Genomic DNA, 22,091 nt, shown 5'->3' on the forward strand with positions numbered 1-22,091 from the left:
CAGTACCCATACAGTGGGTTGCAAAAGTATTCGGCCCCCTTGAAGTTTTCCACATTTTGTCATATTACTGCCACAAACATGAATCACTTTTATTAGAATTCCACATGAAAGACCAACACAAAGTGGTGTACACATGAGAAGTGGAACGAAAATCATACATGATTCCAAACATTTTTTACAAATAACTGCAAAGTGGTGTGCATAATTATTCAGCCCCCTTTGATCTAAGTGCAGTCAGTTGCCTATAGACATTGCCTGATGAGTGCTAATGACTAAATAGAGTGCACCTGTGTGCAATCTAATGTCAGTACAAATACAGCTGCTGTGTGAGGGCCTCAGAGGTTATCTAAGAGAATATTGGGAGCAACAACACCACGAAGTCCAAAGAACACACCAGACAGGTCAGGGATAAAGTTATTGAGATATTTAAAGCAGGCTTAGGCTACAAAAAGATTTCCAAAGCCTTGAACATCCCACAGAGCACTGTTCAAGCGATCATTCAGAAATGGAAGAAGTATGGCACAACTGTAAACCTACCAAGACAAGGCCATCTACCTAAACTCACAGGCCGAACAAGGAGAGCGCTGATCAGAAATGCAGTCAAGAGGCCCATGGTGACTCTGGACGAGCTGCAGAGATCTACAGCTCAGGTGGGGGAATCTGTCCATAGGACAACTATTAGTCATGCACTCTACAAAGTTGGCCTTTATGGAAGAGTGGCAAGAAGAAAGGCATTGTTAACAGAAAGCAATAGAAGTCCCGTTTGCAGTTTGCCACAAGCCATGTGGGGGACACAGCAACCATGCGGAAGAAGGTGCTCTATTCAGATGAGACCAAAATTGAACTTTTTGGCCAAAATGCAAAACGCTATGTGTGGCGGAAAACTAACACTGCACATCACTCTGAACACATCATCCCCACTGTGAAATATGGTGGTGGCACCTCTTCAGCAGGGACAGGGAAGCTGGTCAGAGTTGATGGGAAGATGGATGGAGCCAAATACAGGGCAAACTTGGAAGAAAACCTCTTGGAGACTGCAAAAGACTTGAGACTGGGGCGAAGGTTCACCTTCCAGCAGGACAATGACCCTAAACATAAAGCCAGGGCAACAATGGAATGGTTTAAAACAAAACATATCTATGTGTTAGAATGGCCCAGTCAAAGCCTAGATCTAAATCCAATCGAGAATCTGTGGCAAGATCTGAAAACTGCTGTTCACAAACGCTGTCCATCTAATCTGACTGAGCTGGAGCTATTTTGCAAAGAAGAATGGGCAAGGATTTCAGTCTCTAGATGTCCAAAGCTGGTAGAGACATACCCTAAAAGACTGGCAGCTGTAATTGCAGCAAAAGGTGGTTCTACAAAGTATTGACTCAGGGGGCTGAATAATTACACACACCCCACTTTGCAGTTATTTATTTGTGAAAAAAGTTTGGAATGATGTATGATTTTCGATCCACTTCTCACATGTACACCACTTTGTATTGGTCTTTCACGTGGAATTCCAATAAAATTGATGCAGGTTTGTGGCAGTAATGTGACAAAATGTGGAAAACTTCAAGGGGGCCGAATACTTTTGCAACCCACTGTATATGTGCTGTGAGCCAGTCAGGCTCTACTGAACTGCTGTCAACTTAAAGGCCAACTGAAGTGAGAGGGATATGGCCATATTTATTTACTTCTAAGCAATACCACTTGACTGGTTATCCTGCTGATCCTCTGCTTTTTATACTTTTAGCCATAGACCCTGAATAAGCATATGCAGATTAATGATGTGACATACTTTTTGGCAACCAACAGCTGCGGCCTCTTCCAGATCAGCGAGGTATTTAAGTAATGTGCAGGCACAGGCCGGTAGCACGAGCCCTTAATCGGGTGCCCGTGGCCAGGAGTGCTATGCACATAACGTCAGGACTACGTATGACAATGACATGCGCAGAATGCTCCTGGCCGATGGCGCAAGTTCAAGGATGCACGCCTGTGCATTACTTAAAGGGAACCAGAGAGGTTGGGAGGGGGGGGAGCTTCTATACATACCTGGGGCTTCCTCCAGCCCCATACACACGGATCGCTCCCGCGCCGCCGTCCTCTGCTGCCTGGATCCGCCGGTACCGGGTCCCGTCATTGCCGCGAGTCGGCCAGTCGGCTGGCAGACACGGCCAAATGTCCGCATCACACGGGGCTCCCTCCATACACATACGCGGGAGACCCTGTGATGCGGACATTTGGCCGTGTCTGCCAGCTGACTGGCCGAAAGCGACGGGACCCGGTACCACCGATCCAGGAAGCGGAGGATGGTGGCGTGGGGTCGATCCAGGCTTATGGGGCTGGAAGAAGTCCCAGGTATGTATAAAATCTTGTTCTATTTTTTTCATGCCATTCCTCTCTGGTTCTCTTTAAAGGCCTCCCCGACCCGGAAGTAGCCACAGGTACTGTTTGTTGGCGAACAGTTTGTACAGGGCCAAGCGAACTTTGTCCCATCTCTAATGCAGGTCAGGTGTTTCGGACAATATTGTCAGATCTGACAAGATTAGCTGCATGCGTGTTTCAAGTGTGATTCAGACACTTCTGCAGCCAAATAGATCAGCAGGGCTGCAAGGCAACTGGTATTTTTTTTTTTTTAAAGGCTATAAATATTGCAGTCTTCATAGCCCTCTTGCTACAGTTGTCCTTTAAGCCACCAGCAAGCAGGAAGATGCTTAGAATAATATTGACAGTACTTTTTCTTTTTGGTACTTTTTCAATTGCAGTGAGCTGAAACATTATTTTAAACAGAAGATGAAAAATTACCTCCGAAGAGAAAAAGTGAATTGAATAAGGGCCATAGTGTTGTCAATTGTGTCTTCAGATCTAATGGACTGTATCTTTATTATTTACAATCAAGACCTCATACTAGAAAAATTACTTTCTTCACAAGCTAGTCTATTGTTATGTAGAGATGGCATTTCTCCTTGATAACCGATATGTTAATCAGCACAGACTGATCTATGTGTAGACACTGGTGTCTCTTTCAGCTAATTGCAACTAATCCTACAAGCTTATTCACTGTGTCAGTCAAATTGGAATAATACATCTGTGATTCATCTTCCCTGTTTGCAACTTCATTTGTTTTTCTTTGTTTTGCAGATGTGCTGTGGATTGCCATGGCTGGGACTCATCAGATCTGGGCACTTATGTTGGAGGAGGGTGCTTTACCCAAAGGAACGTAAGTGTCCATGGACTGCACCTTCACGTCCAGATATATATTTATCTCTAGTTCATCCCAGCTGAAACTCTGGATCAGGCAAAATGCTTGATGGCATTCACTCGTGGTTGTCGTTTGGCTACATTATTCATAACGCTGGTCTTCTGATACGAGATCTGTAATTCGTTGCGTGTTTCAGACGACTTTGATATAGTGTGTGTACATAGCTTAAAGGATACCCGAGGTGACATGATGAGATGGATATGTGTATGTACAGTGCCTAGCACACAACTAACTATGCTGTGTTCCTTTTTTTTCTATCTGCCTGAAAGAGTTAAATATCAGGTATGTAAGTGGCTGACTCAGTCCTGACTTACACAGGAGGAGACTACAGTGTGACCCTCACTGATCAGAAATTACAACTATAAAACACTTTCCTAGCAGTAAATGGCTTCTGAGAGCAGGAAAGCGATAAAAAAAAGTTCAATAGTTCATAGATTTTAGCTCTGGCATACTTCAAGGAATGTGTCATTGAGCAAAAACAATAAAACAGTTAAAACTTAAAAAGTAGTTTTAAACATAAAATAAAACTGGAATATCTTAAGAAGTCATTTTAGTAGAAGGAAGATATTTATTTAATTAGTTTATTTTCGCCTTGGGTGTCCTTTAATTCTTAAAGGAAACCTGAGACGAAAAGGGGAAGGAAAAAATAAATAAAATATATACATACATAATTACCATTCAGAGCACTGCGCATGCCCGGCGGCGCGCGCCCGATCACGCTCCTGTCGCTGGGAGTGTTCTGCGGCTGCGCAGTACTACTGAACAGGCGCAGAACACTCCCGGTAACGGGAGTGAGCACGGCCGGACTGGGCCTTCGCAGACTGGCAAATCTACCGAACCGCCTAGCGGAGGCTTGAGGTGGCCTGGTAGGGCGGAGGAAGCCCCAGGTATGTATACTTTTTTTTTTTTTGCCTTTCATCTCAGGTATACTTCAAAACACTTGGAGAATAGCTTTGCGAGGCGGTGTTCCCGCAGCAGTCAGTTTGATTTTTTTTTTCTTGCTGACTGCTGTGTCATCTCGCTGTGTGACAATTTCCTCGCTAGCAAGTGACCACAGCTTCTGGAACGGCTGAATGTGACCTCATCTGTCTCCTTCCAGGGTTCTCTCTAAGGGAACATGCATTCGCTTTGCTGGAAGCGGAAACGAGGAGAATCGGAATAACTCCTATCCACATAAAGCTGCCTTTGCCCAGCCATCTGGACTGACTGCATGTCCTGCAGAGCCCTGGAACTGCCTATTCATCGCTGACAGTGAAAGCAGCTGCATCCGGAGCCTTTCCCTTAAAGATGGAGCGGTGAAGCATGTGGTGGGAGGAGAGCGGGACCCCATGGTAATTATTTTTCTGCTATCTGTTCTAATGGAAAGCAGGAGTACAGAGTGCACTGAGATGGAATGAGACACGAGGTATACTGGGACATAGAGAGAAGGGGAGTGTGACGTTTTAGAGGTGCAAAGTGCTTCTTCCTGCATTACTAATTCCAGTAGCTTCTTACATTTATATCTTGAGATTCGAGGTACATAGACCATTGAAGAATTATGATGTAAAAAGGAGGTACGAGATAGTGAATCTACAGAGCGATAATAAAGCATGGTTGTGAGAGTGGGATAAGAAGAAACACAGAATCCAGACTCCTCACCTCCAGTTACGATATTTTAATAAGGTAGGAGGGAGGTGCCAAAGGGGGTGTGGCCAATAAACCAGCAAACTCTGTTAACCCTTTGCACACTCAATTTGATCATCCAGGGCGTGGAGCAGGTAGTTTTTTTTTTTTTTTTCATGCCGCTTCGGGTTCTCTTTATGGTGCCCATGCACCGACTGATGGGGCAGCAGATTCATCCAATATAATTTGCACGATTTGCAAGGTTTTTTTTTAATGCAAGGTTTATTTAAATGAAGTGGGTTGGGGGGAATTGCTTGCAGCACGGCTTGTCATTCTAGGGTGGAGTCCAGCCTCTGGCACTTCTCAATTATAGAGAGCGTTAATAATAATCGGTTCACATTAGGTACTTCACGCCGTATTGCCGGCTATTAGTAGTGTCCTTTTGACCTGAAACAAACTTGCTACAGGTCATCTGTTCATATTTACAGTCAGCAGACCACTGCTGACACCATAATAATGTGTTTTATTATAGGGATAATTATGTACGCAACTGCAGAAATGTATCGCGCTCTTCCAATAATGGCTCTATGCTGTCACACATCTCTGTAGTTTTGTCATGCTGTCATAGATGTTGCTAAACAATGATGTCAATCGTTTGCACAAGTAATATCTCTCCTTGGGATGACGTGATGCTTTTGTGTCACCATACTAAGCATGACCGGATTTGCCTTAAAGAGAACCTGAACTGAAAATAAAAAGTCAAAATAACCATACACAGGTCATACTTACCTCCCGTGTAGTCCACTCCTCAATCTCTTTCTCCTCTCCTGCCTCCCATTTGTCCACTTTGATCGATGGAATTCTCTGTCCTCCATTTTAAAAATGGCCATTACCCCATAACGGCTTCCTAGTCAGCACACTGTTAAACTGTAATATGGCCCACTTGAGCCATAGGGAAACATGGACATTACATTGCGCATTCAGTTGTAACTGACAGCTGCTGATATACAACTGACAGCAACTGGTATATTTCAGTTCTGACAGTCTTGTCAGAACTGGAAGGTATCACTGTAAGAAGAAAATGGTGAGCTTCTGAGAGGAACTGAGTGTGAGGTAAGTATATAATAGTCATGTGGAGCTATGTCATGTGTTTATTTTAAATAATTTTAGTCGCTTCAGGTTCCCTTTAAAGCAAACCAGAACTGAAAATTAAAAGTTAAAACAAACATACACAAGTCAGTTTAGATATTCCCTTATAGGTAACCTTGAAGCTTGGTTCTCTTTAATATACATATGTACTCCATAAATATGAAGGGTATATTTTTTCCCATATTAATGTTCGATGTAAATAGATGATTTCTATTTAAAGTGCAGTGCATCGTATCGGTTGGCATAATGTGAGGCATGCTGTGCGATGCTGGACAGTGTAACGCACAATGTGGTTGATTTACCAGGTAAGGGCCCTTTTCCACTAGGGCGTTTGCGACTGCTTAATCGCAAAACCGCAAACCGCTAGTGATTTTAAAATCGATACGGTTTGCTTTTTAACATAGGAATCGCGGTAGGTAATTTCCACTACCGCGATTCGTTTTTTACTTGATCGCGATCGCGCCGCGGAGCGACTTTTGCCGCGATTTTGCTATGCAGTGCACAGCATAGCAAAATCGCGGCCGCAAACGTCGGGAAATCGCCGGTAAATTTTTAGCTTTTTCGATTCAGCAATCGCTAGCGTTCAGCGTGAACGCTAGCGATTGCTAGTGGAAAAGGGCCCTAACTGGTATTGCTTAAAAGGATTTTAATATGGCAGCCTCCATATCCCTCTCATTTCAGGTTCCCTTTAAACAACCAGTAAATGGTGAGATACAATTAAAAAAAAACCACAAAATCCTGGCTCCCCACCTTGAACTAGGACATTTAAACACTTGTAGAATTAATGGGGAAGTGGTGGAAGGGGTGAAGCAAGCAAAACCTCAAAATAAACCTCTGCACACTCATGCAAGTCCATTTACAAAAATCATGCAACAATCAATGCTGTCCCTACAGCTAAGTTAAAAGCTGGGATCTTCGTCACAAGAATAAAGTCACATACCCCGCGTAGAGGTAACCCAGTGTTGTATGTGTCCGAACTCTGGCCCTGTAACATGCATAGCACAAACATACACGCATTCAGCACATCAAAACCTATCTAGGGAATAGGAGGACGTTAAGGATATGTGATCCTATTCCCTAGATAGGTTTTGATGCGCTAAATGCGTGCATGTTTGTGCTATGCATGTTACAGGGCCAGAGTTAGGACAAATATGACACTGGGCTACCTCTACGCGGTGTATGTGACTATGCAAGAGACTTTATTCTTGTAACCACGACCCCAGCTTTTAACGTAGCTGTAGGGACAGCATTGAAGCTGTATGATTTTTGTATGAGTGTGCGGATGTTCATTTTGATGTTTTACAGTAAACAGTGAGAGACCGCTTGAGGAAAGGTTTTACTGCAGGAAAGTTCAAAGGGTCATTATTTCTGTTTAGTTTTTTAGCTTAAAATCCAAAGTGTGGTTTTAAAACTGCAACTTCCCCTTCTCCTGTAGTGTGCCATGGCAGCCCTGTCTCCACATTACCGCCGCATCTGCCTACCCCCGCAACCCCCCTCAGCATCCCCTCTCCGCACCGCACTATTACAGAGCACAGCGGGGAGGAATGAAGGCAGTGCACACAGACTCGCCTACTAATGGTTCCAGGCTTTGGAGTTTCTGTCTATACTCTGCGCTACCGGTGGCGGTAGTGCAGAGAGTATAGACGGGAACTCCAGCGTTTGGAACCATGAGTAGGTGAGTCTCTGTGCTCTGCCTTTATCCCTCCCTGCTGTGTAATAGTGCGGGGAGATGCTGAGGTGGGGGGAATGCTTCAGCCTGTGGGATCCAAGATTACTCCTGCCAGTAACAGAGTTCTCTTCATTTACTGTATAAAATTCACTGTAATCAAAACGTGGACAGTACAATACTTTTATGATGTAAGTAGAGCAAGTAATTATCTACTTACATATGTGGGTGTTTTTCCAGGCATAGTATGGCTAATAGTTGTTTTTTTTAAAGTGTACCTGAGGTGAACCTTGGGTCAAAAAGCAGATACTTACTGTACCTACAGTAACAAGAGGAAAGCCTTCGGAGCCTGCATCACTGTCGCCGCTCGCAGACTATCAAAAGAAATCCAACAATAGCTTGTGAACTGGAACAGGATCGCCCGCACAGCCACCCAAACTGCAGGGACATGACTAGCGCGGCTTTAGCAGCTGCCGCTGCGGACGTGAAGCTCACATCCACGCGGCATAAATGGTTAAATTGGAAACAAAGTGCCCATATACTTACCTGGGGCTTCTTCCAGCCCCCTTAAGCCCTCCTAGTCCCTCTCCGTGATTCCTCCGCTGTCCCTCTCCAAACTGGATGCACTGCCCTGTGCTGCGCACATCTTCCAACTTGCTTCCCTGGCCAGGAGCAACTTGTGCTTGCGCAGTAAGCTAAAATTGCCCCCGCACATTCGCAGAACACTGCCAGCCATGCAAGCGCGATAGAGGAGGCATGTGGCCAGCACGGCATATTATTGGGGAAACCCTTCTGTCAGCCAGATTACAGAGGGGGACAGCAGAGGAGCGGCTGAGCCTGCAGGATGACGGCGAGGTACAAGGACGACTTCGGGTGGCTGGAAGACGCTCCAGGTAAGTAAATGGACAATATTTTTTTCACTTTAGGTTCACTTTAAATTAGTAGAGTATAAGCACAGTGCAGAAGAAGGCTGCCCTCAAGTCTAATGGTCGTTGTGTAAATTTGAGTTGAGACGGCATAAATTAAGCACAACTCATACACTCTAGCTGTGTGGATTCTAATACTAGTATCTTTTTTTTTTTTTTTTTTTTTTAACAATCACAGAACCTCTTTGCCTTTGGTGACGTTGATGGAGCTGGCATCAATGCCAAACTCCAGCATCCGCTGGGCGTAGCTTGGGACCAGAAGAGGAATGTCCTGTATGTAGCAGATTCCTATAATCACAAGGTGAGTCAGTCTGCTAATGGCTTCCTGTGGCCTCCTTGTCATTGGATGAGATAGTGTAGTGAATAACTTCTGTGAACAGAAGGAGAGAGCAGTGGAGCTTCAATGTGGTTAGAATCAAAATCAAAAATGGGTGCTGCTTAAAATCCACTGCAGTGGTCATTCAATCTGGAATGCAAGACAGAAAATAGAGCGCACTCAGGGAGCGATCTAACCGAGCAAGTAAAGCTGGAATAATCTTACCTTGTGTAGTAGCTGGCAAGCCCATATAGGTTTGTCCAGCAGCAGGGCTTTTGTCCCTCTAACCGGGCACTGGGCTTGGCAATTTAGCTGATCCTCCTCTGTCGTAGATAAAACAAGGATCCACTGGTACTCCTTTGTGAATATCTGCCTGGCCTGTGTTCTTATTCTGCTATAGGCAGCACTGTTTGAATGGAGAGCTATAAAGAAACTCCTGGGTTGCACTGCAAGGCTATAGAAACAGCACACAGGCAATTAGAAGTGTGAATGAATATTGTGTGTAATGATAAAAGGTTTTAGGGCTAGTCCACACTAGGTCCGGAAACGTACCCGTGGCTGCGTTTTTCAGCCCTGATGAAAAACGGAGTCCCGGATACTAATGGTAAAAATAGCAGCCGTCCTCACCCAAGAAAAAAAACGGATCCGTCTGTTTGCAGGGACCTGTTTTCAAAACCTGAACGGAAGGTCCGGAATTGCTGCATTTTTACGGACCACGGATACACGGATGGGTAGTGAAAAGCAATGGGAAAACGCAACTCCATCTCCACAGGCAAAATGGCACCAAAAACGGATGAAAAAACGGATAGCCTGAACTTCATTATTGGCCCAAAAAAATCCTCCCACTACCTTCCTAATGATAGAGACGTTTTCTGTCCGTTTTTTGGGGTAAAAAACTGAACGGAAACTGATTCAAAACTTATGCACTTTTTATGAAAACGGATCAGTTTGCGGTCAGGTGGTACTTCCCCTGATCCTGGACTGCAGCGTCCGTCTTGCAACCGTGCCTAGTGTGGACCTAGCGTTCTGCTATGCGCGGTTCAGGAGGTCAGATCCTCCTTTCCTCAGACAAAAAAAAAGGAAAGGAGGATCTGAGGAAAGGAAGATCTGACCAGGGCTGTGGAGTCGGTCCAAAAATCCACCGACTCCGACTCCTCAGTTTAGGATGACTCCGACTCCACGACTCCGATTCCTCTAATTTGCATATTACAATTTTGTTGATTAAAAGTATGTAACATGAAATTTGTCTCTTAACCACCCTGGCGTTCTGATTAAATCGCCAGGGTGGCTGCGGGAGGGTTTTTTTTAAATAAAAAAAAAACTATTTCATGCAGCCAACTGAAAGTTGGCTGCATGAAAGCCCACTAGAGGGCGCTCCGGAGGCGATCTTCCGATCGCCTCCGGCGCCCATAATAAACAAGGAAGGCCGCAATGAGCGGCCTTCCTTGTTTTGCTTATATCGTCGCCATAGCGACGAGCGGAGTGACGTCATCGACGTCAGCCGACGTCCTGACGTCAGCCGCCTCCGATCCAGCCCTTAGCGCTGGCCGGAACTTTTTGTTCCGGCTGCGCAGGGCTCAGGCGGCTAGGGGGGCCCTCTTTCGCCGCTGCTCGCGGCGAATCGCCGCAGAGCGGCGGCGATCAGGCAGCACACGCGGCTGGCAAAGTGCCGGCTGCGTGTGCTGCTTTTTATTTGATAAAAATCGGCCCAGCAGGGCCTGAGCGGCGACCTCCGGCGGTGTTGGACGAGCTGAGCTCGTCCAGACCGCTCAGGTGGTTAACTGCCAATGCTTAGGAATTTTACAAGACAACTGAAGTGAGAAGGATATGGAGACTACTATATTTATTCCCTTTAGACTAAAACTAGTCCTTGGTAAGAGTACTTGTAAAAGGTACAAACCGGAACAAAGAACATCTATCAGGCCCTAGGCAATGTAAGTGTGGGTACATGTAAGAATGTTGTGCAGGTACTCTGCAGGGGAATGAGGAGATTGTAAACAGACAACACCTCTGTGTTCAATGTGCACAGCATTCTCAGTGGATTCCCTGCAGCTCTGTGGGGAGTGCATATGTAGAGTATAGTACTACTGTGTAACAAAGTAAACCTGAGACAGATGAAATTAAAGTTTTATACATACCTGGGGCTTCCTCCAGCCGCCTTCAGGATAATCAGTCCCTCGTTGTCCTCCTCCACCACCTGGATCTTCTGCTATGAGTCCAGGTACTTGAGCCAGTCTGGCGTAGTGCGCATGCACACACTCCGCCGCCAGGAGCATACTACACCTGTGCAGCACTATTGCGCAGGTGCAGAATGTTCCTGGCTGTGGGAGCGGCATGCGCCGGACAGCGCTGACTGGCTGAATTACCAGGACTCATAGCAGAAGATCCTGGTGGTGGAGGACAGCGAGGGACTGATTAGCCTGAAGGGGGCTGGAGGAAGCCCCAGGTATGTATAAAACTTTACTTTTCATCCGTCTCAGTTACCCTTTAATTTGTAGTCACCAAACCAAATTTTAATAACATATCAAATTATTTGATTTCATCAGCAAAGGGAGTGCATACATTTGCATAAATCAGAATCGACGCAGAATTATTTCCATCTCGCTGACCATCTCTATTAGTGACACGGCTACACATCAGGCTTTATTCTTACAGCATAGATGTTATTTAGTATATATAAGAGATTCCTGTGTACACATCATATATACAGTCACAATCAGATATGTATATCTGACCTTAAAAATACAGGGACTGCTTTATTGAAGCAGCACAAGTAACTAATTTTGATTGGTTTATTTCATTTTTGTGGACTAAGCACAGCTATTACTGTATATATACATTATTTTTAATGACTATTATCTGAGAAATAGAACATTTTATCATATTTTCTATTTTAATTACAGTTACAAATTCATTAGGAGTCGGAGTCGGTGCATTTTTTCCCGACTCCGACTCCAGGCACCCAAAATTGCCCGACTCCACGACTCCGACTCCACGACTCCGACTCTGACTCCACAGCCCTGGATCTGACCTCCTGAAATGCGCCTAAAATTATTAAATACAAGGAGCTTAGCGCTCAAGCACACAAAATATTAAACAGAAGTATGTGTTTTATACATTTTAAATCCTACTATCTGCACAGAGTTTGTATGTTCTCGCCCATGTCTTGGTTTTCCTCCGGGCTCTCCGGTTTCTTCCCATATCCCAAAAACATAGTGATCATTTAATTGGCTTCCCCCATATATTGGCCTCAAACTACACATACTACACGATAGACACGACTATGGTAGGGATTCGATTGTGAGCCCCTCTGAGTGACAATTAGTGACAAGACAATATAATCCGTACAGCGCTGCTTATTAAATAATAAGTAATAAGTGGGGCTTCTTGCAGAACGCCACAGAAAATTGCTTTGCTGCCCATCATGGGACCACTTGATTTATTTTGAAATTCAGATCGTTTTATAAAAAGTAGACAAGGCGATAGCAACTCTATCAGCTTGTTATGCAGCATTTGATCCTGGCGTACCACTTAAGCTTACTTACTCTGGTATTCCTATTCACTGAAGAGGGCAGTACCATGTTTCAGCCTGCAGGTGTCACTATTTCACAAGATATCATTCTGGATTTTGCATTTCTACAATGACTGTTGAATATGGTCCTGGTTAGCTGTGACTGTAGACATGTTAGTTATGTCACTGTAGCTCCACTGACATCACCCTGGGAACGAAAACATAAGAGAGACACGATGGCTGCATAGCTAACAGTTATCCTTAATGATTTCCTCTATTTAATGCTAGTTTGCAGTGATGTCTGATCTCACGTTACTAAGATGTTTCTGCTGAATACACACTAATAGACATATGTCCCTCTCTTTATATTATTATTATTTATTAGATTTATATAGCGCCAACATATTACGCAGCGCTGTACAATAAATAAGGTTACAGACAATGATAACAGGGGTGACAGAACAATACAGGTAATAGACAATAGATACAACTAAATACAGGAAATATTATTATTATTATTATTATTATTTAGTATTTATATAGCAAAAAGATAAACAACACAATGCAGACAGTAGTACAATGCCAGATCATAAACTGGAGTGGTAGTGGTAACAAGTTCCAAATTCTGAGTACAGTGCACACAGTTATGTATGATACACAAGGGGAGAGGGCCCTGCCAAAGGCTTACAATCTAGAGGGAGGGGTGGTGACACAAAAGGAGGGGTTATATTAGAGGATCTGTATTAAAATCAACATGAATAAAATCTTTTTTTTATTTTTAATTGTATACAATATTCAGATTATTTAGTCAGTGTTTGCCCATTGTAAAATCTTCCCTCTACCTGATTTACATTCTGAAATTTATCAAAAGCGTCAACATCCTCATGTTAGGTACACACGATACGTTTTTGTGTTCGATAGATAATTTCCGTCATGTCAGATATTTTCGATTGGTAAAGATCGTTAAAATGTTTCCTTAAAGAGAACCCGAGGGACAGAGGCGGGGAGCCGCGCTATAGAGGAGGTGGGGGGAGCGGCGGTGAGTGGCAGCCAAAAGGTAAACAGCCGACTGGCGACAATCTGCTGTCGCTAGCCTGGTGGTTTTTAGAATGAGGGACAGCAGAGCAAGGGGGGGGAGGGGGAGACTGGTGGCACACTGTAAGGACACAGAGGCTGGGCATTGTATGCAGAATGTGCCTCTGTGTGCTAATACTGATGTCACAACCCCACCTCGGGTTCTCTTTAACCACTTGATGACCCAGCCTTTATCCCCCCCCCCCCCCCCTTAAGGACCAGCGCGGTTTTAGCTGACCTGTGCTGGGTGGGCTCTACAGCCCCCAGCATAGATCAAACACCAGGCAGAGCGACCAGATCGCCCCCTTTTTTTCACCACTAGGGGGATGATGTGCTGGGGGGGTCTGATCGCTCCTGCCTGCCTGTGGCTGGCGGGGGGGGGGCACCTCAAAGCCCCCTCCACCGCAGGATTCCCCCTCTCCCTCTCCTCTCTCCCTTCCCCGGAGATCGGAGGCTGCACAGGAACGGATCTGTCCTGTGCAGCCTCTAACAGGCTCCTGCCTGTCATGTGACAGCGATCCCCGGCCGCTGATTGGCCGGGGATCGCTGATCTGGTACAACGCTGCTACCGTTAGCCGCGTTGTAAAAATGTAAACAAAGCGGATTATTTCCACTTGTGTTTACATTTAGCCTGCAAGCCGCGATCGGCGGCCCGCAGGCTATTCACGGAGCCCCCCGCCGTGAATTGACAGGAAGCAGCCGCGCGACGCAGATCTGCGTCGCTGGTCCTGCAGCTGCCACTTTGCGCGTTATGAGTGCGCGGTCGGCAAGTGGTTAAGGAAACGTTTTATTTATTTTAGATACACTGCATTTTCTGGTTATTTCTCCACATAATCGCTTAGTTTATTCAAGCACTTCTCATATCGTTTTACAAGGTTTTTGACCTCTTTGTTGTAGTAGCACCACACTTCTCCCTTATGGGTTGGAGGAAAGGGGGGCTCTGCAGTCACATGACAATTGCTGCAGGGAGAGAAGAGGTTATCCTGACAGATACATGTTAAAGTACACAGAATACCTTGTGTGGCAGATGAAAGCAAATAGCTGTTACTTTCTGGACAACCTTTGCATGTACACTCACTAGTGAGTTTTCAACACTATGAAGAAATGCACGTATACATTAACCCTTTGGGGACCGGCTGCCTAACCCACTCTTAAGGACCAGGCCATTTTACATGCGGGGGGGGGGGGGGGGGGGGGGAGTCAGACAGCCGGCTCCCCAGTATAGACTGGTGTCGTCTGTGTAGCCCAGTGTCCCTTTACTCACCTCCCCAGGCTCCAGCGATGGGCAGCTCTAGCCCCCTCCGCTCTGGCCAGCATCCTCGCTCGCACTGCCGTTAAGTTCCGGGTCGCGGCTTGATTACGTCATCGAGCCGGGACCCGACACTTACTTCAGAGCAAGCGGGGATGCCGGCCAGAGCGCAGAGGGCTGCGACGATCACCGGGGTGATGATAGGAAGGTGAGTGGATCCTCTTCTTCCCCTCCTAACGCTGCTGCTCTAATAGTGATCACTACGATCCACCCGGTGATCACGTGATCAGGAGCCAATCGCGATGACTCCTGATCGCTGAGGAGAGATGTCAACTTAGACAGCCACAAGTGCGGCGTAGGATTTACTGTCAGCGGTCCCCAAAGGGTTAAGGTCAAATCACAGTACCAGTAGAGTAGCGTCCTTTGCAAACAATTACATTTTTGTGTGCAAACATGACTATGCCAAATCATTCGTAATTTCAAAAATATTGAAAGAAGTGGTACATTGTCTGAAAATAAATGCAGGGGTGCAGTATTTTTGGCCATGACTGTGTGCAGGGCCGGATTTACCATAAGGCACTGTAGGCACGTGCCTACAGGCGCCGGATGATGGAAAGGCAGCTCATTCCCCTCCCCAAACGCCTCCTTCCTTCCCTATAGATCTCCCTTCAGTCAGGGGCGCCTTTAGCTACTTAATACTGAGGTTCTTCTAACTACCTAATACTTGGGGTCACCTCTATTTAATATTGAGGGTTCTTCTGGCTACCTAATAGTAAAAGCCACCTGTAGCCATCTATGATGGGTAAGGAAGAAGTGACAGCTAGGACAGCCTGCACACTTGTAGGCTCCCATGAGGTAAATCTGGGCCTGACTGTGTGTATGAGACCAAGTCTCCACCCTTTTTTTATGTATTTTTTTTTTGTTTCCTAGATCAAAGTGGTGGACCCAAAGAGCAAGAGTTGTGTTACCCTGGCTGGTACAGGAGAAGCCGGTAGTGTCGTTGGTCCCGGTTTTCTTCAGACATCCTTCAATGAACCGGGTGGTCTCTGTGTTGGGAATGACTCACATTTGATGTATGTGGCCGACACCAATTACCATCAAATAAAAGTTTTGGACATAGAATCCAAAATGGTATCTGTGGTGAGTACCGTATTTGTGTTTTACTTGCCCAGGGCACATCTGTGGCAGTACAGGTAGTCCCCAGTTAATGAACCAGATAGGGACTGTAGGTTTGTTCTTAAGTCGGAACATTGTGCCATTTCTGTCCCTTGTACCTCCTCTGTGCCTCCAGTGTCCCCCTCTGTCACCTCTGCCCTCTGTACCTGCTTATACAAGTTATTGTTTCTTTGAATGTTTTAAAATCGATTTTCTCAAACTTCAAGTCCAATTTGAAAAAATTTGTTTTTTACCTTGCTCCCAGAATCCATGCCGTTCGTAAGTCTGGCGTTCGTAAGTCTGGCACTACCTGTATATGTTTTTGTTGTGCGTTTGCAAACCCTATTCAGTCAAGCTGCGTTCACACATAAATCTGTACATTTCCTGTCCTATCAGTTTTCTATCAGTTTTACCTGATTGGAATGGAAATGTACACCTTAGGAACACATACAAAACTGTCAAGACTGGACCACAAATGTACAGATTTGTGTGTGAACACATAGAAATACAAAATTAATGCCAACTGCCAAAAATTGACAGGGCTGGACATCTTTTTATGAGTGAACCAAGCTTTACGCTAAATGGAGATGTGTTCTCGCTAAAACACGAGCACTCAGCACATGCTGGAAAATTGCAGCATAAAGTCATAAATGTTAACGTGGCCCGCCCATCTAAGGGTACACGCGTTTGGGAACAGCAAAATGCATATTTTACAGTATTTTAAAAACCTCAAAAAAATAGCATAATGGGAACAGGCCTAAAAGCCGTGAAAGTACTTGAGATAATTCTTGCCTAAAACAATCTTTTGTGACCAATTTGGTTAATAATTATACCTAATTAATGTAAAGTTGAGCTCCTGGGCTCTCTGCCATACAGCCCATACAATGAGGTTCAGCTCCCACTATAGCAGAAAACTGATTTTTTTTTTATTTTATTTTTTTTGTTCATTTTACCACATTGGAAAACACAGTCGGCAGATCCTAATTTATAAATAGGATCTGTTCACAATTGTCAGTCTGCAACAGGTCCGTTGCTGCAAGCAGATTTTTCCCAGACAGCGGATGCATTTCCCATATAGCCTATGATGGAAATGCATCTGCTCCAGTCACCAACCAGACCACAACTGATCATCAGAGCAGACACTAGAGTGCACTGTCCACTCCCACTGGCTGTTGGAAGTTTGGGTCAAGTGGAAACTTAGGCTAACAGTCAACTAGCTAGAACAGGGGTCAGGAACCTTTTTGTCTGAACTCCATAAACAACACATATTTTAAAATGATATTCCGCGAGAGCCATACAATATGTTTCAAACTGGGACAGTAGGGTTCACATCCCTGTTGCCATGGGGATGTGTATACAGTTGATCCCGCCAGGCAGCAGAAGTGTCAGGCATGTCTTCAGCTACTCTTGGGTTTCAGCAACATTAGCAATTTCCCTGAGAGCCAGACAGGAGAAATACCGACTAACAGCTAGTACAATTAGCTAGCTGACTTGGGGGTTGATTCACTTTGTAGAACGAGATCCCCACACTTTGATTGGCCCAATAGGCTGCCTGTCAAGTGACAGGCAGCCTATTGGGGCAATCAAAGTGCGGGGGTCTCATCCTACAAAGTCACTGGACCTGACAGGGTCCATAGTGGGACAGTTGGAGCCGCCGTTTTGTTTTTTGGTAGCGTGAGTAAGTTAGTAGTGCATGCTACAGCAGTAGCGTGCCTACTCTGAAAATGTTATTTGCGCTGCCACACTAAGCTGTGCTCCTTGAGCAGTGTAGCTTAGTGAATCAACCCCTACTGATTTGTCTGTGAGTCAGATGCAGTAATCAAGAGCCACATCTTGCTCCCAAGCCATAGGTTCCTTACCCCTGAGCTAGAATCTAAAGTCTAGCTAATTCTCGGGCTGAGCTGGCCAGTCGGGCCATTTCCGTGTTTACAGCAGCTCCTCCCCATCCCTCCCTAGATGTATCGGCATGCAGTCGGCCTAGTGCACAGGTGTTGAGCTCCAGGCCTGGAGGGCCAGATCCATGCCAGTGTTTAGGATGGACTGAGAAAGAGAGGAATGTGTTCTATCTGATGGACCACACCGTTCCTGATTCAGACTCCTCAATTACTGACAACATTTTTGTGAGGACCTGGGCCCTCAAAGGTCTAGTTTGACAGGGCCCATAACGACCTTAAAAAGGTATCTAAATATGCCACTCACCCTGAGACCTCAAGGAAGATCTTCTATAAATTCTATACCTCTCCACACTTGTTAGCCAGCTTTTCTACTGATCATTCCCCCTATTGCTGGAAAGGGTGTAATATGATAGGTACAGCTTTTCACCTATTATGGGACTGCCCCAAGATCAAGCTCTTACGGCAAGCTATTTTCCAAATAATTACGACAATTACAGGCTCACCGATAACAGGAAGTCCAGAACTAGCCCAGTTTCTTATAGGCCTTAAAACCTTTCCTATTAATTTCCAAATGCCAGTGGCACACTTGTTATGCTCCACAAGACAAGCTATTTTAGGAGAATGGGCATCTGAACATATCCCTTCCTTGCCTTCCATAATTCAGACCACGCATTGTAACCTAACTATGGAACACAATCTCCGATTAAATCCCAACCCCCTATTATATCCTCCTGTCCAATCTATTAATTGGAAAGAAATAGTAAATTCTCTTGTTGAAGTCTCTACCTCTAATACTAGTTATCCCATAGTATAATGAGAAATGTAGTATACCCTACCAACACAGATTGTTAGTGGTACCTCCCTATTCTACTTAATGGATATAATACCTCCCCCCCTGGTGCTTCTCCCCCACACTCTCCTTCCCTTCCCCTATCCCTCTGATGAGACAAACTGTCCACAACAGCTCCCCTTACCACAAGAAAATAGCAGGTAAGGTAAAGAGCTGCTGTTACTTTCACACCTCTGCATTAGACCCTACATTGGTTTATTAGTTTCTTAAATATGTTACCTTATACATTATATACCGTGTGGTGGTAACAAGATGATGACCCTTTTCTAAATGATAGATTGATGTCTCACATCTATATTGATAGTGAACAGACTCTTTGTTCTATGTATACCCACGAAGATATAGGTTCATAGAAGTAGAAAACAGTAGATTATGATCTTGTGACCTATATCCTTGACTTATGTGTTCTCAAATACCTTTGCATTCTGTATATATATATATATATATATATATATATATATATATATATATGTCATGTACATTAAACCATGATGCAATTTATACCTGAATGTTTGTTACTGTTATTGCTTTACATTCAATAAAAATGTATTTGGGGGGTAAAAAGTGAAAACAAAGGTCCAGTTTGACATCCCTGGCCTAGTGTATCGTTTTAGCTGAGGGCATTGTTCTCCTGTTCACCCCCCCATACTCTCTACCATCTGGCCTTCTTCCCCCTCCATGGCCGACTCTTCCATATAGGCAAAGTGTCTCCCTCCAAAACCCCCCCTCCTCCAGCGTAACTGAGGCAATGAGGACAGGCACACACCCACCACCTCCGTTTGGGCTGTAGCGCCTCTGGCCGCGGCAGCTACATAATTTAGTGGGGTATAGGGGGGCACATCGGGCTACTACACTGGGGGCACATCTAACTATAATGTTGGGGGAACATCTGGCTATTTTCTGGGGGGAAGGAGGATGTTTATTTTATTGTAAATATTTTATTTTATTGTAAATATTTTTTTTTTCAATAAATGTTCATATTTTTTTTATTATTTTTATACTCCTCCCTCCCCCTGCCAGCCTATGACAGCGATCGGCTGTCATAGGCTTCAGCCAATGATAGCTGAATGCTCACCTGCGTCCCAGGGGGACAGCTGTGTCACATGGCTGTCCCCAGTACAGCGCTGCCGTAGATCGCAGCGATGTACAGACTAAATAGACAGCAGTTTCGCTGTCTAACAGTCTCCTAGCAGGGATTGCCGCTGGGAGACTGATGGTGGAGCTCCGTCATCCAAGCAGAGATGCGCGCGCGATCTCCTGCAAATCCTCGCCCCAGGACGTTACCATCGGCGTTAGGCGATCATGGGGCTGCCGCCGAGGAGACACCTGTTCAACCTAGGCAAAGAAAATCTAACCTGTGCACATGGTTTTTATTCAACTCTGCAGAGTAGTGACCTCTGTTGATGTGAATGCAAAGTTTTTTAATCAAATCGGGCCAGCCCAACAGAGTGAGTTCAGGTGAATGTTGTTAGTCACATTTCCGCATACAGATAAGAAACGCTTGTAAACTGGACATTCCTGAAAGCAATCCTGAAGCGAAAAAAAGAAACGTATGATATAATGAATTGTATGTGTAATACGGAAAGTGAATTGAACATTAGCAGAAAAGAAACCTCATATTTGTATTTTCAGTTACCGGTATAGAGCTTTATTTTAAACCATTTCATCACAGTTACTGTTTTAATATTACTCTGTCTTTTAAGCTATTAAACAAAGCAGCAATCATGGCCCTTTGACCTTTCCTGCAGTAAAAACTTATCTCAAGCTTTCTCTCTCTGGCCCATATATGCAATTCACTTTTTCTGCGTTTTCTCCTGGGTGATATTTTCCCACCTGGTCAAATAATTCATTTTAAACCACCAGCAAGCAAGAAAATACTCAAAATAGTTTTGATAGTACTTTTTCAATGGTGGTTTGGTACTTTCTCAGCTGCAAAGTACTGAAAAGTTATTTAAAGGAACAGATGAAAAGTTACCTCCTAGAAGAAAACTTAGTGGAAAAGGTTAATTGCATATGGGCCACTGTTTCTTGGCTGTTTAAGTGCTTCAGAAAACTGGACTGTATTTTACCCAAATAGCTCAGAGAAGCTATTTTGCATAGATAACGGACATTTTTTTTTAAAAAAAAGAACCAGAGAGGAAGCACCCTCATGCATTTTACCATATATATCAGTGGGAACATTAGAGAAGGGCTGATAACAAGCAGGCTGAGCAGTGAAGAATGAAACAGAGAGCAGGGTAGGTGTTTTCTATAATTTTCCCACTGATATATATGGTAAAATACATGAGGGTGCTTCCTCTCTGGTTCTTTAACTCCCTTCCTGTACTGAAAACCAATATGAGACTTTTCTTAGCTGTACTACACAATACAATTCATTATCTCTTAAGTTTATTTTCGCTTCAGGTTTGCTTTAAACGTGTGCAGCTTCCATAGGAAGTGTTTGTGTCTCCTGCATCAGCACTCAGACATCCTCGGTTGCCTTTTCCCGTCTGATAACTGAATTATCTCACCCCACAAGTTTCTATTGCTCCAGTCTGGCTATTTTTTCCTGTAACGCTGCAAACTTTTAACAAAAAACAGGCAGCATTGTTTCATGTATAAAGTAGGCGTCTGTACATCAATGTGACAGGCAGGGGAGAATCTAGGGGTTACTTTTATTGCAGGACCTGCCAGTTTAATGAGATCTATCAGTCATGAGACAAAAGACCCCCCACCACCTCCTCTCTTCCCCTCACTACAATTAGACCAGCCTCCCACGCATTGCATTGTACCATATGTATCTATACATCAGCTACCTGGCTCACAACAGTATGCAAATACAGAGTTATGAACTCAGCCAGTCATGAATTTATGTCAGGATTCATTGTGCTGTCAGTAGATGCTCACTCTCCTTTGTTCTCAGCAAATCTTCGTGCCTGCAAAACTTTATATTATTATTTTCCACCACCCTGAACAACTTAAAGGACTTCCAAGCTGTCACCTCATTGGAACTTTGCAGATTAACTTCACTAAATATAGTTTATCGCTATTGGAGATGCCTGGTCTTCAAACTTTGGCTGAAATATGGGAGATGTTCTTTCAGTGTAATTTAATTTGTATCTTTCACGTTACCCTCTTCTCTCCCTGCACCGCTTTTCTTATCACTGCGGAATTCCAGTGACTGTTTTTTCAGCATCATTAACATGTAGCTACCCTCCCCCAAATTCCTCCTACACATAGGTGAAGCTACTACAACACAGGGATTAAAAACCTTAATAAAAAGATAAGATATATGCTTAAAGTGGGCCTGATATGAATGAGAGAAAAGGCTTTTAACTTAAGGGGCCCATACACTCAGCCGATTTTCTGGCCGACCGATCGATTGATCGTTTGCAAATCGGTTGGCCAATTGACCAATCGATGGCCAATTTCGATCGATTTCGATGGATTTCCATCGAACTGGCAGGGTGGA

General features: G+C 44.5%; 1 protein-coding gene across 1 annotated transcript in view; it reads left to right on the top strand.

Moving 5' to 3' along the window:
* The window catches only part of NHLRC2 (NHL repeat containing 2), a 53,452-nt gene that overhangs the window by 25,641 nt on the left and 5,720 nt on the right, over nt 1-22,091 (top strand). The window contains exons 6-9 of the mRNA XM_068258802.1: nt 3,127-3,205; nt 4,347-4,578; nt 8,769-8,891; nt 15,671-15,880. Of these exons, the coding sequence (XP_068114903.1) occupies nt 3,127-3,205; nt 4,347-4,578; nt 8,769-8,891; nt 15,671-15,880 (644 nt within the window). The remainder of the gene's footprint in view (nt 1-3,126; nt 3,206-4,346; nt 4,579-8,768; nt 8,892-15,670; nt 15,881-22,091) is intronic.

Source organism: Hyperolius riggenbachi, chromosome 10, assembly GCF_040937935.1.
Source record: "Hyperolius riggenbachi isolate aHypRig1 chromosome 10, aHypRig1.pri, whole genome shotgun sequence".
Taxonomy (NCBI): Eukaryota; Metazoa; Chordata; class Amphibia; order Anura; family Hyperoliidae; genus Hyperolius; species Hyperolius riggenbachi.